At 45.9% G+C, this 15,204-nt stretch overlaps 1 protein-coding gene across 3 annotated transcripts in view; it reads right to left on the bottom strand.

The window, feature by feature from the left end:
• Positions 1-12,674, bottom strand: part of Ppil2 (peptidylprolyl isomerase like 2) — a 29,002-nt gene extending 16,328 nt beyond the window's left edge. For all 3 annotated transcript variants that reach the window (XM_020160753.2, XM_020160752.2, XM_020160754.2), the window contains exons 1-5: positions 12,527-12,674; positions 10,119-10,168; positions 8,454-8,499; positions 6,542-6,604; positions 5,328-5,379 (exon numbers count right to left, since the gene is read on the bottom strand). In XM_020160753.2, coding sequence (XP_020016342.2) covers positions 5,328-5,379; positions 6,542-6,604; positions 8,454-8,499; positions 10,119-10,168; positions 12,527-12,558 — 243 coding nt within the window. In that variant the 5' untranslated portion in view covers positions 12,559-12,674. The remainder of the gene's footprint in view (positions 1-5,327; positions 5,380-6,541; positions 6,605-8,453; positions 8,500-10,118; positions 10,169-12,526) is intronic.
• Positions 12,675-15,204: the final 2,530 nt, after the last annotated feature.

Genomic DNA, 15,204 nt, shown 5'->3' with positions numbered 1-15,204 from the left:
TCGGTACCCCACACACCTTTAAGTAGAACCCAGGTTTGTAAACACATAAACACTGACAAATTCAAGGGGTGACCACGGGACTCAAGGATAAGGCTGTGGGATGGAGGTTGGTTTTATACTTCCACAATGTCTGAACTTTTTTGAGGGGGGTGCTGGGGATCAAACCCAGGACCTTACCCAAGCTAAGCACATGCTCTAACAATGAGCTACACGGTCAGCCCTTGTCTGAACATCTTTATGGTAAACACATATTACTACTGAAGTTTAAAAATGAGTGTATTTCTAACACTAGTGGAATATCTAGGTGTGGGCTTATTCTGTTATATGACTTATGTAACAAAACGTTAAAAGTGGGGAAGGGCTGGCAATGCAATGTGGGTGCTTAGGATGTGTGTGAGCATCAAAAGAAAAAAAAAGAAAGAAAATGGGGGCAAAGGAATAAATACCCCCAAACGCTAACAGTGGCTGTGATAGAAAAGTGGGATCTGCTATTTGTGAAAGTTTCTACAAATGCCTGTATTCACCTCTTCCACAAAAAACCTTAAAGTAAACTCCTAGCAAGAGGAAGAACCCACCTCACTTCTGCTTGCAGAAGTAAGGGCGCTATAAAGACCCTAGAAGAGCCAGGCAAAGCTGTGCATCCCTGGAGAGCACCTGACTCAGGACCCACATCCTGGCAGATGCTGCTACAGTGGTGGAGGGGATACTCAGGGAAAATGCTAAGGGGTCCTAGCTGCATCTGTGAGTCTACCCAGACTCAGGACCCACATCCTGGCAGATGCTGCTACAGTGGTGGAGGGGATACTCAGGGAAAATGCTAAGGGGTCCTAGCTGCGTCTGTCTTGCACCTTCCCTGACTGATACGTGCTCCTTCGTCACTAACTTGATGCCATCTTTCATGCAAAGCATGCAGGTGAGGATTATACTACGAGAGAGGCAGGAGGATCCTGCCTAGGCATATGACCTCACCAGTGACCCCCACACAACACGCTCCTCTGGGCCCAAGAAGTAACATGTGACTGGCCAGTCCTCAGCCCAGGGCCCCTCTGAAGAGGTGTGGCTCAAGGGACCTCCGCTGACAGAGCTGGTTAAGCATGCCCTCAGTGAGATCCTTCAAGAGCCAGCTAGAGAAGAGGTACAGGCACTGGGCAAGGACAACTAGGGTATAGCAGATGTGCCCCTGCAGAAACACACCCCTACAGATTGCCTGGAACAAAGGAAACAGCCCCCAGCCTTGAGTCATGTGACTGAAGTAATACCAGTATTGGGCTTGGTGAGTGCAGAGAATTTTTCACAGCAGAATATATAAATATCATCATAATAAATGCACTCACTTGTCAGCAAAAGTGACAAGAATTGATGCCCCAAAGAGCACCTGTGATGCAAAACACAAAAACAACAAAAAGCACCCAGGTATAACTGAATAACAAATGTCCACCAGAAGAAAGGCAGAAGCCATGAGGACAGCTGTGGAAAAGACAACTGAGAGGGCAGCTCAAAAGCAGAGAATGGCAGAAAACACTACCGAGACAGCAAAGGGCAGAGCCACAACCGGAAAGGTCCAGCATCAACGCCTTGAGGCAAGCACAGCCTGACACCCAGGAAGGCAGAGACAACCACAGGGTCACAAGACATCTGGCCTGTGACAAGAACCTCAGGAGAAGCCTCTGGGAGCTGTGATGACTCAGCAGCAGACTCACCAAGGGGAAAAAAAAAAGTCAGTTTCAGTGACTAAGACCAAGGAAGGAGAGCAAACTCCTTCAGAAGGCAAGGTTACAACCCACCACCCCAAACATCTGAGAAAAGCCACAGGCTTTGGCAGCTGGCCCACAACCCCTCAGAATAACATAGCCCCCTTTTTTTCAAGAACAGGGAAGAAACACATGTGCAACGCAGGCACCTGTTTAGGAAGGAGTCCTTGGAACCTATAGTGGTCTCAAACAGTCAATAGGGCCAAAAGAGCCAGAAGGGCTAAGAAACCAGCTTCTCCTGCCACCCCAGCAGGACACACCCCAGCAGGACAGCCTTGAGGGATTTTTGTTTTGTTTTGTCTTGCTTTTGCAGTGCTGGCAATGAACCCAGGGCCCTCCACAAGTTAGGCAAATGCTCTACCACTGAGCCACATCCCAGTCCCAAAGAGCATTTTGTTGCCAAGGGAACTCTATCCCATGTTCGGAGTCAACCACAGCTCCAACACAGGGACCCACATTCTTGGATCTTGACTCTCCATCTTGTTCGTGGTCTGCGTTCTTCGCCAAATTGTTCTGGTCTCACTGACCCTCTCTGTGACATCTCAGTGACACACACTGCTCATTTTCCCAATTCCTGCTGCAAGCCTGGCTTTCAGCAGGAGTGACTCCTTCTTGCTGAAGTCAATGAGTGTAAATGAATTAATGAAGCACTGGGTCCACAGAAGGGAAAAAGACAGACTTCTGAGACATAAAGAACCAATGGAGCTGTGCGCTGGCAGTTCACGCCTGTAATCCTAGCCAGCCAGTGTTAGAAATGCTGCTCCCAAATGATGAAGAAACACTCAGGACTCACTCAGCAAGGCAAAAAGAAAAGTTTTACTTCTGCATAAGGGTACAGCCAAAGACCATAGTCTGACAGAACACACTGAGTGGGGAGTCAGCTCAGTTTTTATATCTCTCTGCCCCTCACCCTGATGGACAGGTTTGGGCTCACAATCTTTGTGACTGGTTGCTTAGAAGGGTACGTGGAGTAAGGGAGACCTTGAAGCCGGGAGAACAAGAAAATTCTTTTGGGCAATATTCATCTTTAAGCAAGCAGTTTGAGGTCAGGACCTCTGGTGATAAACAGCTCTTTGTTTGACCACAAGAACCTTGCAAGGTCAAGCAATGTTTCACAAAACATGTAGACAGCAATTTGGGGAGGATAGATGACATCTACACAATGATAGTTTTACATTAACTCTTTTGACAAAAAAGATGATGTAACTTTAGTTGATTCTCACATTGGGAGGCAGAGATCAGGAAAACCACAGTTTGAAGTCAGCCCTGGGCAAATAGTTCCCAAGACCCTATCTCAAAAACATCCAATACAAAACATGACAGGCACAGTAGAGCTCAAGTGGTAGAGCATATGCTTAGCAAGAGTGAGTCCCTGAATTCAAACCCCAGTACCAGCACCAAAAAAAAAACCAAAAAACAACCCAACATAAAACGTATAGTGGTGAGTATCCCCACCTATCATGAGGGAAACCAGGGTTCGAGTTCCTGATGGGGAGAAGGCCTTTAGTTTATGAACTGGAGTTGTGGCTCAAGTGAAAGAGCACCTGCTTTGCAGTGTGAAGTCCTGAGTTCAAACCTCAGTCCACCAAACAAAGAGGGCCAGTGGAGTGGCTCAAATGGTAGAGCACTTGCCTTGCTAACATGAGGCCCTGAGTTAGAAGCCCAGTACTGCCCAAAAAACAAAAGGACCAACAGAATGCAGAGAAAGACTAAGCTGTGGAAACTGTGGGATTACACTAAGCACATACTGGGCTAAAAATGAGAACGAGCGGAATTTTACTCTGGGAATGGTCTTCCTGAGCAGCACAGAATTCAAAGCCCCACACCTGTGTGCAGGATATATGAGAAAGCAGCAGTTTGAAGCCAAGTGCGGCAGGTCACACCTGTAATCTCAGTTCCCTGGGAGGCAGAGAACGGTAGCATTGAGGTTTAAGGTCAGCCCAGGCAAAAAACTTAGGAAGACCTCATCTCAACCAATAAACTGGGCATGGCGGTAAACACCTGTAACCCTAGATACAAGGAAGGCAATAAGTAGGACTGAGGTCCAAGGTGCAGCAACAAGCAAAAATTCAAGACCCTACCTGAAAATTAAGTAAGTAAACCAAGAAAGGGCTGGGGGGATTGCTCAAGTGGTAGAGTACTTACCTAGCAAGAAGTGGATTGACCTAACTCATGATAAAAACAAATTTTAATAAACCAGATGCTGGTGGCTCACATGTAATCCTAGCTACCTGGGAGGCTGAAATCAGGCGGCTCATGGTTTGAGGCCAACCCGGGCAAATAGTTCATGAGACCCCCATCTCCAAAATAGCCAGAGCAAATAGACTAGAGGTTTGGCTCAAGTGATAGAGTACCTGCTTTGCAAGCAAGAAACCCTGAGTTCAAATCCCAGTCCCACCAAAAAATAGTATTTTTTTGTGTACCCATAAGTAGAATAACACAATGACACCCAGGATCTAGGATCCTAGTGTCAAGGACACAGGGATACAGGCATTTTCTTTCACATACTCCTGTCAGGAGCTTAAAATGATACAATGGCTTTGGACGGCAACTGGCCAGTAGCTCCGGAAAACACACCCATCCTTTGACCTAGCCAGCCTGGAAGAATAATTCTGTGTGCCCAAGGAAATCCACACAAGGACACTCCCTGCACCTCGGCTTGTGATGGCAAATGACTTAAAATCCAATGCAGCACGCACAGAGGACATACACAGATCACGGAAAAATCAGCGCTTCTAGAACTAACATGTTTGTGGCTCCAAGACACCATGCAGCGCATGCAAAGCGCGGTACAGACGAGTCACCCGCTAGGACCTCTCCTATAGCCCAAGAGAAAGTATATAGAGCTATCCCTTCTCATCCGCAGGAGACTGGCTCCAGGACTCTCAGGACACCAAATCCACAGATGCGCTAGTCTCTCACATGAAAAGGCAAAGGGTGTGCATAGAATACACACATATCCTCTCAGACCCGTCACACCTCCAGAATGCTCATAATACCAATATAATGTAAATGCCAGGCAAACAGCTATTATACTATACTGCTTAGAGAACTGCGACAGAGCAAAGTCCGTACATGTTTAATACAGGTACAACTTTTTTTCAAATATTTATTATAGTTGATTGAATTCAAGGATGCAGAACCCAAAGATCTAATGGGCTGACTGTATGTATATATGTGTGAACATGTAGGCGACATTTCTAGAAAGGAGTAGGTCCACACCTGCTGGGTGTGGGAAGGTCACTTCCAGTTCCCCTGAATAATTCTCTACCATGTCCATGTGTACATAAAACCACTGAACAAGCAGGCACCAATAGTTCACACCTGTAATCCTAGCTACTCAGGAGGCAGAGATCAAGCCAAGATCATGGGTTGAAGCCACCACCAGGCAAATGGTTCATGAAACCCTATCTTGAAAATTCCCAACAGAAAAAAGGGCTGGTAGAGTGGCTCAAGTGGTAGAGCACCTGCCTAGCAAGTATGAAGCCCTGAGTTCAAACCCCAGCACCACCAAAAGAAAAAAAAAGCCACCAAAACAGAGTAGAGGCAAGAGGACAACTCTTGCATGCCACCTACCTCTCCATTACTGGGGTTGGTCCCGTACTTCTTAAGCCATGGAACGATGTTCCTGATGAGGAGAGACAACAAAAAGTATCACTGGGGCATCTAGATGCTGCCTGATAACAACACTGTAGGCTTGGCGGGTTGTACCTCATTGTAGAAGGGGAAGAGTTCCTTCTTTCATCAAGAGAGACAGGGGAACGCATGTGGATACATGGGTTTCCAAATGTGTTCACGGATTGTTTGGGTTTCTGGTGCCACAGATTGAAGCCAGTGCCCCATGCATTATGCACAACACTGCAGCACTGAGCTACACTCCCTTCATGTTCAAGGCTTTACAGTGATGCACAAACAACAGTTATGTGACCACTGTAACTGGGCAAAAAGGCATAACCGAATGTTGTCACGTCTGTACAATGAAATACTGGGCCAGCATCAAACATTATACTTGTAGCCAGGCACAGCACCTGCCTATCATCCCAGCTGCTTGAGAAACTTAAGGCTGGAGGATCACTTGAGTCCAGAAGTTTGAGGTCAGCCTGGGTAGCATGGTGAGACCCCATTTCAAAATAAAAATAAATAAATAGTAATAGTAATAATAATAATTTGAGCTAAAAATGGATCTGGAACCATGTTCACAGTGTTATCTCAGCTATGTCACTACAAATAAACTCACAGAACAAAGAAGAGCATTAATATTTACAGTGGTGATTCTGGATAGCGAAACTATGATAAAAATTTCCTTTTTTTCTTTGAAGTAGTTTCTAAATTTTCTAAAATAAGCTAGAAAGAAAAACTTACAGAAACTGGCTTATGCTGGAACATAAAACTGGGCATAATGCTTCAAAATGTAGCCCTGGAAAAGTGAGCACCTTTGTTAAGGCTCTGTTTCCATAAACTGAAAAGTACCCGGTTCATTAGCATTCCAAACCAGGTGCAGGTATGCCAGTCAGAACACAGGACAGGCAGGGCAGGAAGAACTCAATCCCACTCCTAGCAGTGACAGCAGCTGCCTGCCAGGGGTCACAGCAGCACTGATGCCATGTCCCTGAGGACACTGGCTGTCCATCCTGGTCCCCAAGAGACCCACCCAGAGCTCCTGACACTGCTGGAACAGGATTCTGATGATCTTGACAGTGCCTGGAGCCACAAACCCTAAGTCCCCTTCCTTAGTGGGCAACAACAATTTCTCCACATTTGTTAGACCAAAACTCAAGGAAAAAACTCACAGCAAGTCAAAGACGACACCTTCCAGCGTGCAGACCGGATATACAAAGGGCTGTAGAGAGAGACTGAAAAGGACAGAGTCACTCCTGGTCAGCTGCTGGCACACTGGCTTGCCACTGCATGGCTCCTGCAACCTCTCCCTCTGGCTTCCTTCCTTGGATCATTCCTCAAACAGTTCCAGGGACCGCTATGCACAGAAGTCAGTACCAAAAGCCACACTGATGCCAGGCTCTGAGACAAGTAAGGCCAAGACATGGTCTCAGGAGGTACCCCAGGGCCTTGGCATGGCAGCAATCAGGCTATTCTCACACCCATGCAACACTTTTTTTCTCTTTTTTTTTTGTGGTACTGGGGCTTGAACTCAAGGCCTTCACCTGGAGCCACTCCACCAGCCCTATTTTTGTGAAGGGTTTTTCAAGATGAGATCTCGCAGAACTATTTGCCCGGGCTGGCTTAGAACCACAACCTTCCTTATCTCTGCCTCCTCAGTAGCTAGGATTATAGGCGTGAGCCACGGCACCTGGCCTCAGGCAGCATCCTGTCATCATGTTCAAGTCCAACAGAGGTTCCTGGAGGTAGCCTCTGGGAGGCAGGACTGGGATACGCTCCCTGCAGTCCACGTTTTTCTACTAAGTACCATCCTTCCCCATCTGAAGAAGGTCCGGTGAGGGACTGTGATCTGTATCCTGCCTGGCCCTGACCAGAGTGCACACAGCATCTCCCACATTTCCCCCACATGCTCCGCACATGACTAGGAATCAACTGTTCCTGAGATTTCTCAGGAAGTTCTGAGTTCTCCACATCCATATGTGAAGGTGAAAGGACCTGCAGAAGCCCCGATACCACAAGAGGTGGGCCTCTTCCTCACCGCACTATGACATCTGGCTGACCTGTATCTACTAAGTGTAGGGATCCTCGGGCAACTCTATCAGTTCTCCAGCATCACCTGGAAACTCAGTATCAGAACTTAGGGAGGAGAGGGATGTTGTAGACAAGCACATGTCCACAGCAGTTGCAACCATGGCTCAGACTGGGCATCACTCAGGCCGCAAGTGACCACTGGACCCACCCTCACCCTGGGAGGGTGATTAGGGGAGGTGTGGTTCATTGGTCCTAGGTCTGCTTCCCCATCAGACCCCACTTCTATTTCTACACATACTGATCTGGCTGGAAAAAGCATTTGGGTAACTCTGCAGCTGGGTCTCTCCCCATCCTACCGTGCCTGGGTTCCCAGGTAAAGAAGAAGGGTCTCATGGAGTCACTACTATTTCTACTGTTTACTGTGTGGAGCAAGACTGAAGTGTCACAGGCCTGGGTCCAGAGTCAGACCACTGGGTCAAGACACGTGGCACTACTTTCCAGTGACGCCTAGGTGAGGCACTTCACTCTTCTAAGCACTGTTCCTTTCAAGTACAAAACAGGCTTAACAGTATCTACAAACCTTGGAAGGTAAAAATGAGGCTAAAAAGCAAGCTTGAAAATATAGAAGAAGAAAATACCCACTAGCTAATCTATTGTCTCCTAGCTCAGGGAAGATCCAGGGGAGGAACAACAAGAACTCTGTGTGCGTCTTCAAAGGTCAGAGTCACTACAGATAGCAAATGGTCTGAAACGCTCCTACTTGAGCACTGGGGTGGTGGGCTGACTGCCAAACCCTGTGGTATTGCTCTCTCAGATGCTTTGGGTGGGGGCTTGCAGCCTCAACTCCCAAAGTTCATGCTCCATTTGGAGCATTTTGGATTTTGGATTTTCAGATCAGGGATGATCAACTGATAATCTATGCAAATATTATTCCAAAATCTGAAAACCTCCCAAATCTGAAGCATATCAAGTTCCAAGCATTTCGGAAAAAGGATACGCAACCTATACCAGACCACGAACATAGAGGAAGAGAGATGCCTTCAAAACTCTTACCTGCAGTGGTCAAAAGGTAAACGGCGAAAATTTGTCTGTGGGATATCTGTTTAAAATTAAATAAAAAAACAGAAAAATTAGCAGGGCACAAGTATCTACTCAAGAGGCAGAGATCAGGAGAATCGCAGTTCAAAACCAGCCCAGGCAAATAGTTTGCAAGATCTTATCTCAAAAATACCCAACACAACCCAGGCGCTGGTGGCTCAAGCCTATAATCCTAGCTACTCAGGAGGCAAAGATCAGGAGGATCTTGGTTTGAAGCTAGTCTAGGCAAACAGTTCTCAAGATCCTATCTCAAAAAAACCCTTCACATAAAAAAAAGGGCTGGTGGAGTGGCTCAAAGTTCAAGCCCCAGTACCACAAAAAAAAAAAACTAACACAAAAAAGGGCTGACAGAGTAGCTCAAGTGGCAGAGCACCTCCCAAGCAAACGTGTGGCCCTGAGTTCATACTCCAGTACTGCCAAAACAAAACAATGAAAATATAGGAAAATTATTTGTCACATATTTCGTCTATGTGCATCTACCATTAAAATTACATTTTAGGAAAAAATTTATGTCAATTATATAATACAACAACTATTGCTATGGATTCTTTTTTTGGTGGTTTGAACTCAGGGCCTCACACTTGGCAGGCAGGCACTCTACCCCTTGAGCCACACCTCCAGCTCTTCTTTTGCGTGTGTGCGTATGTGTGCATGTGATATAAGGGATGGAGCCCAGCACCTTGCACATGGTCTACCAACGAACTACACCTCCACTCCCTGGATTAAAATCTTTTAATAAGCCAGGCACTGGTGGCTCACACCTGTAATCCTAGCCACTCAGGAGGCAGAGATGAAGAGGACTGCAGTTCAAAGCCAGCCTGAGCAAATGGTTCCTGAGACCATATCTCTAAAAAACCCTTCACAAAAAAGGGGTGGTGGAGTGGCTCAAGGTATGGCCCTGACTTCAAACCCCAGTACCACAAAAATAAATAAATATCTTTTAATAGATGTCACCAAAACACATGGGGAACATCAAAAAAGAACTTAGACTGATTAGGGATGAGTGATAAGAGTATTTGCTTAGAATATGTAAGACCCCAAGTTTGAGTCCCAGCACTGCAAAAAAAAAAGAGCCTAGAGAAAAAAGTATATATTCTTTACTCCCAATGATGACTATGGCTGGGTGTGAAGCACATGCCTGTAATCCTAGCTACTTAGGAGACAGAGATCAGGAGAATAGAAGCCAGCCCTGGCAAATAGTTCCTGAGATCCTGTCTTGAAAAAAACAATCACAAAAAAGGGCTGGCAGAGTGGCTCAAGGTGTAGGTCCTAAGTTCAAACCCCAGTACCACAAAAATAAATAAAATAAAAATAAAACAAAAAAAAAAATGTGCTTTTTTTTTTTCTGCAGCCTTGCTAACTTTAGGTATTACTATTCCTTTTTTTTTTTTTATTAAGTTCCTAGAGGAAAAAAAATATTACTTTCATCCACATATTTAAAAATCTCTACTAAGATGAAACATGTTCTCCTCTTTTATGGACTATATCATCAGCCCTGTTGTCTACTGTGATGACAGTGTTATGGTTTCTTGTCCATCCTTCTGGGTGACTGTATAATGAAGACATTGTTCCTTAATACCATCCCAGTCCCCACAAGAACAGAAGGATTTCATGCCTTACCTGGCTTCTTACCACCATAGAAGTGAGTATATTCAGCACAGGTAATGTACCTAAAAGAGAGGACAGAATGTAACTACCTTCCCATTACAGGGAGAATAGAGTCTGAAAGTAACTGGTGATATAATTATAGGTCACTCAGCAAATGCTTATTAAACACCTTCTAACATCGTGATAAACATCTGTGCATGTGGAGATGCACAGACTAGTAAATAAATACCAACAGTCCTGCTTTGCTCTGAAGGAAATGAACTGGATTTATCAGAAGGAGCTATGCAGGGCCCGGGTATGGCTCAAGCGATAGAGCCCCAGCCTAGCAAGCGCAAGGCGTTAAGTGAAAACCACAGTACCACCCAAAAAAAAAAAAGAAGAGGAGGAGGAGAAAAGAGTAAGCACATAAGCACAGGGAGGTCTGCAGAAGAGCTCTGCACACAAAGGCCCAGGTGCAGGAAAAGCTGGATGTGTGTTCCAGAAGAAGGGAGAAGAATGTGCATGGGGTGTATGGCAGCAGATGAAAAGAGAGACAAGAACAATGACTAGATCACAAGGGGACGCTAAGGTCATGGTAAGGACTCTGGACTTGCCCCAATGGGATGGAAGGTTTTTGGTTTTTGGTTTTTTTTTTTTTTTTCAGAACTGGAATTTGAACTCAGAGCCTACACTTTGAGCCATTTTTGTGAAGGGTATTTTCAAGATAGGGTCTTGTGAACTATTTGCCCAGGCTGGCCTCAAACCGTGATACTCCTGATATTGTCTCCTGAGCAGCTAGGATTGCAGGCATGAGCCACCAGCGCCCAGCAGATGGAAGGTTTTGAGCAGGGCACTGACATGATCTAATATATGTCAAAGCATCATTCTACTGCTCTGTGTAGGGAGACAAGTCCAAGAAACAGGAGAAAACCAATCAGGAGGTAATTACAAAGATGCAAGAAGGACTGAGCATACACTCCACCCGGGGAGTGGCAGACAAGGTGAGAAATGGTCAGTACCTCAAAGAGCCATCAGGACTTCCTGGTGGACAGGAAGAAGGGAGAAGCACCAAGGTCAATGCCCAGAGCTCTGACCTGAGCAAACTGAGCACATTTTGAGTTGAAAATATAAGTAGAAAATTGAGCTGAAAACATAATAAGCAGAAAATTCTTTTAATATACCTAATATATTAAACATCACAACTTAGCCTTACTCAAAATACTTATATTAGCCACAGGGGAAATCATTTAACAAAAAGCTTTAGGGCGAAGAGCCGGTGGCTATGCCCGTAATCCTAGTTACTGACTGGGAACTGTGCCCACTGTCTCCAGCACCTCATGACAGAATCATACTGCATATTGTTGGCACAGGAAAAGATCAAAATCCAAAAATCAAAATATAGCTTCTAATGAATGCATAGTGCTTCACGTCATCATAAAGGTGAAAAATTGTAAGTCAACCACAGTAAGTCGGGTACTATCTACAGCAATGCAACCACTGAGGCAGGAAGGGTGAGAGAGAGGCAGGCTCAAGGGCGGAAAACCAAGAGTTCCATTTGGGGCATATTAACTTTGAGATGTCCATTAATTCTCCAGATGGAACTGAAGGCTTGGCTCAAGGATAGAGCACCTGCCTAGCAAGTGCAAAGCCCTGAGTACAAACTCTAGTACACCCCCTCAAAGAATATATATATATATTTATAGTTCTCTAGGTAGATGTTGAGTGAAAACTGACAACTGCAGGACTAGAGAGCTCCACTACAGATGACTTTTAAAGATCACCAACAGAGAACGATAAAGTCTGGGAGAAGGGGTGAAGGCCCCAGGAAAGGTGACTAAGAAAAGCCACTGAAGCAGATGGAAAACCAAGAGCATTTAGGATCCCAGATACCGCAGAAGAGTTTCTGAAGGAGTTAGTGATCACTGTGTTAGTGATCAAATGAGGACGGAAAGTTGAACACCAGATTTGGGCACACAGAAGTCAAAGGTATCCTCATCAGAGCACTTCTGGGTGAGAACATCTATCTGACTGCAGTGTTTTCAAGAGACAGCAGAACACAGCAGGTGGCCACAGGTCTTTCTCCTGTTCGGAAGAGAACCAAAGAAACAGGGTGGCAGACGAAGAGGAACCTGGGGTACGCTGGCTTGTTTTAAACTAGAAGACTGCAGCATGTGTATAGGTAGACGGGCGTGGGCCAAGAGCAAAGCTCCCGAGTGGAAAGAGGAATTGGTCCGGTCCGAGAGCCAGGATGCAGTGACCGCGGCGGCTGAGAGGACATTATCCCGCCGAAGGAGGCGGAGGAAGAGGCTTCCGGGAGGAAGTGACATATGGAACGAACTATGTCGACGAGCTCCGAGAGAGAAAAGGAGCGGTACTAAGTGCGGGACAAGAGGAAAACCAAGGCAAAGTGGGGCACCATTCCCAGCCGCGACTCAACTTACATCTTATCCTTCTGGTGCTGTCGCTTTCCCATGGCGGCGGCGGCCGCGGGGAGAGAACTAGGAGAACACGAAAAAGCCGCGGCCAACGACTTAGAGCCCTCTGTTTCCGCCGAGTGTCTTGACTACTTCCGGGTTTCGGAGTTCAGCCCCGGAAGTGGGCGCTAGGCCTGTCGGGAACTGTGGTTTCTTGACATCAAGTGCACTTGCGAAGCGGGCCCGGCGGGGTCGGTGGGCTACTGAGCTGAGTGCGCAGGCTGGTTGTAGTGTCTTGCGTCTGTGTTGGCCTCTGAGGAGCATCTTCCCCAGGAACCTCTCGCTGGACCGCCTCGTTAGCTGCACAGCCGAAGCTCATTGTATCCCTGCTGAAACTCGCCCAAAGTTTGCAAGTCTCTTAAAAAGTCGTCTGTTTCCCCCAGTCCCACCAGCCCCACCCCTTCTCTGCTTTCCTCTGGGGCAAACGCATACAAAGCTAGGGCCATACCTGCTGTCTACTCGCTCATTTCCCATTCTCTCCAATTCTCTCCAAGTATTGGCTTCCCACTGCCTCCAGGTCCCTCAGTGGTCAGACGCAGGTGCTTAAACTTGGAGGTCCAAAGGCCTTTCTGGTCCTTAGTCTCTTCTGTTAGATCATTCCCTTTGTTATAAATGCATTCCCAAATACTGATCAAAGAAACACTAGGGAGTCGCTCATCAAGGCAAAAAGAAAAGTTTTACTTCTGCAAAAGGGGTGCAGCCACAGACCAGAGTCTGATAGAACACACTGAGAGTGATCAGCTCAGTTTTTAATCTCTCTCTGTCCTTCACCCTGATTGGTGGGTTTGGGTTCACAATGTGCGATTGGTTACTTAGAAAAGGGGGCACTTAGTATAAGGGTGATCCCTGAAGCAGGGAGAATAAGAAAATTCTTTTGGGCAATACCCATTGTTAAGCAAGCAGTTTGAGATTAGGACATCTGGTGACAAACAGCTCTTTATTTGACCACAAGAACCTTGCAAGGTCAAGCAACGCTTCACAAAACATGTGTAGCAGGAAAGGCAAGGGGTGGGGCAGACAGACTATGTTCTGACGACCAGACTGAGAGGGGATGCCAAAACAGAGAGATAAAACTTAAAGAATTAAAACATGAAGGTCACATAACAATGGGGAAATGAATTAGCAAATAGTCATGCAGCCAAAGTGGTTGAGCTTTGCTTTTTGCTTCTGTAACCTGTTTGCAAAGGTACATAAGGTGAGGCCTCTTTGTTCTCAGAACTCAGTGTTTAAACACAAGTCCACTGAGTCTGTGCAAGCACAAAAAAAAAAAAAAAAACATTTCCTGCTAATCTGCCTCAGTGTCTCATATCTCAGCTTGTAATATCCTGCAACATTTCTTGGGGGCTCGTTTGTTGTGATTGCAGAAACAGTGAGTTATCATCTCCTTTGTCACTGGGGTGCATCCCCCAGACTGCTGGTTGTAGATCCCACCAGGTGCCAATGGACAGCTTGATCCGGAAGGGGATTCATCCTCCCTGGGAGTTGTAGTGAGGGCCTCAGGATGCACAACAGAACCTGATGAGGCACAGGAACCAACTTCAGAGCACTGCTCATCAGACTGGTAAGAACCTGGGTTCAAATTCAGGCCTGCCTCAGGAGGTAGAAGGGGAGACTGATCCCCTCCCAGAGACCACTAGTAACTACCTTTTGGGGTGAAGATGTGTCTCTCAGGTTTGAGGAGTGGGGCAAAAGTACTGTGCTATATAAAAGTATGTAAGACACCGCTGAGAGTTTACAGGGGTTTGAGCTTTTCCCAGGAAGTAGTCACAACTGAGGTTAAGGGATGAATAACAAAAAATTCAGTTCCAAAGTGGGGAGACTCCCAAGAGAACAGATACATCATCCACTATTCCACCAGATAGCCTTCTGGTGGAATACTTTTTTTTTCTTTTTTTGAGAATGAACTCTAATTGTTTATGTGTGTGTGTGTGTAAATTTGTTTAATGCACTGGGCAAAATTTAATTTGCTCCTAAAATTTGAGTTCATCTTATGCATGCTTAAGTTGACATTTTTTCCTGGCATACTTAATTTATAAAACTTGTGTGTGTGTGTGTGTGTGTGTGTGTGTGTGTGTGTGTGTATGTAAGTAATGCATGGATGACACGCACAGGAATTTCAGATCCTCAGGGTTCTTGAGCTTGCTCTGAGAATGAAAGTGTCGGGGTACTTTAACTTGCAGCCCACCTATCCTAAAAATCAGCTATAACTGGCATGACCCTCAGGTAACCTCGTGAAGAGGAAAATAGCCTTGAAACAGGGTTGTAAAACATGGTAAACTGTCAATTAAAAGCTGTAACCTCGGACAGAGCTGTGAGGAATTGCCCATTAGAGCCATGCAAAAGATGAAAGGCACCATGCAGAGATAAGCACCCATTCCTGCCTTTCTTTGTCTCCACTTGTAAATAAACTTTCCAAAACAGGACTCCCCTGCTGTTCTTATCTAAACCTTAGGTTTCTATTCCACTACTAGCCCCTAATTTATGGGAGAACACATTCCTTGTAACCTGATAAGTAAACTTCTGGTGTTTCTCCAGTTCCCAATAAATAATCTTACCCCACCACCAGGATGTGGGCAATGTCAGGAAAATGTGACCCCAGGGGCATGAGGAATTCCTATGTGACAATATAGTCACATAAGACCTGC

The sequence above is a fragment of the Castor canadensis genome, chromosome 18 (assembly GCF_047511655.1).
Source record: "Castor canadensis chromosome 18, mCasCan1.hap1v2, whole genome shotgun sequence".
Lineage (NCBI taxonomy): Eukaryota > Metazoa > Chordata > Mammalia > Rodentia > Castoridae > Castor > Castor canadensis.
This window is presented reverse-complemented; position numbering and strand designations above follow the sequence as displayed.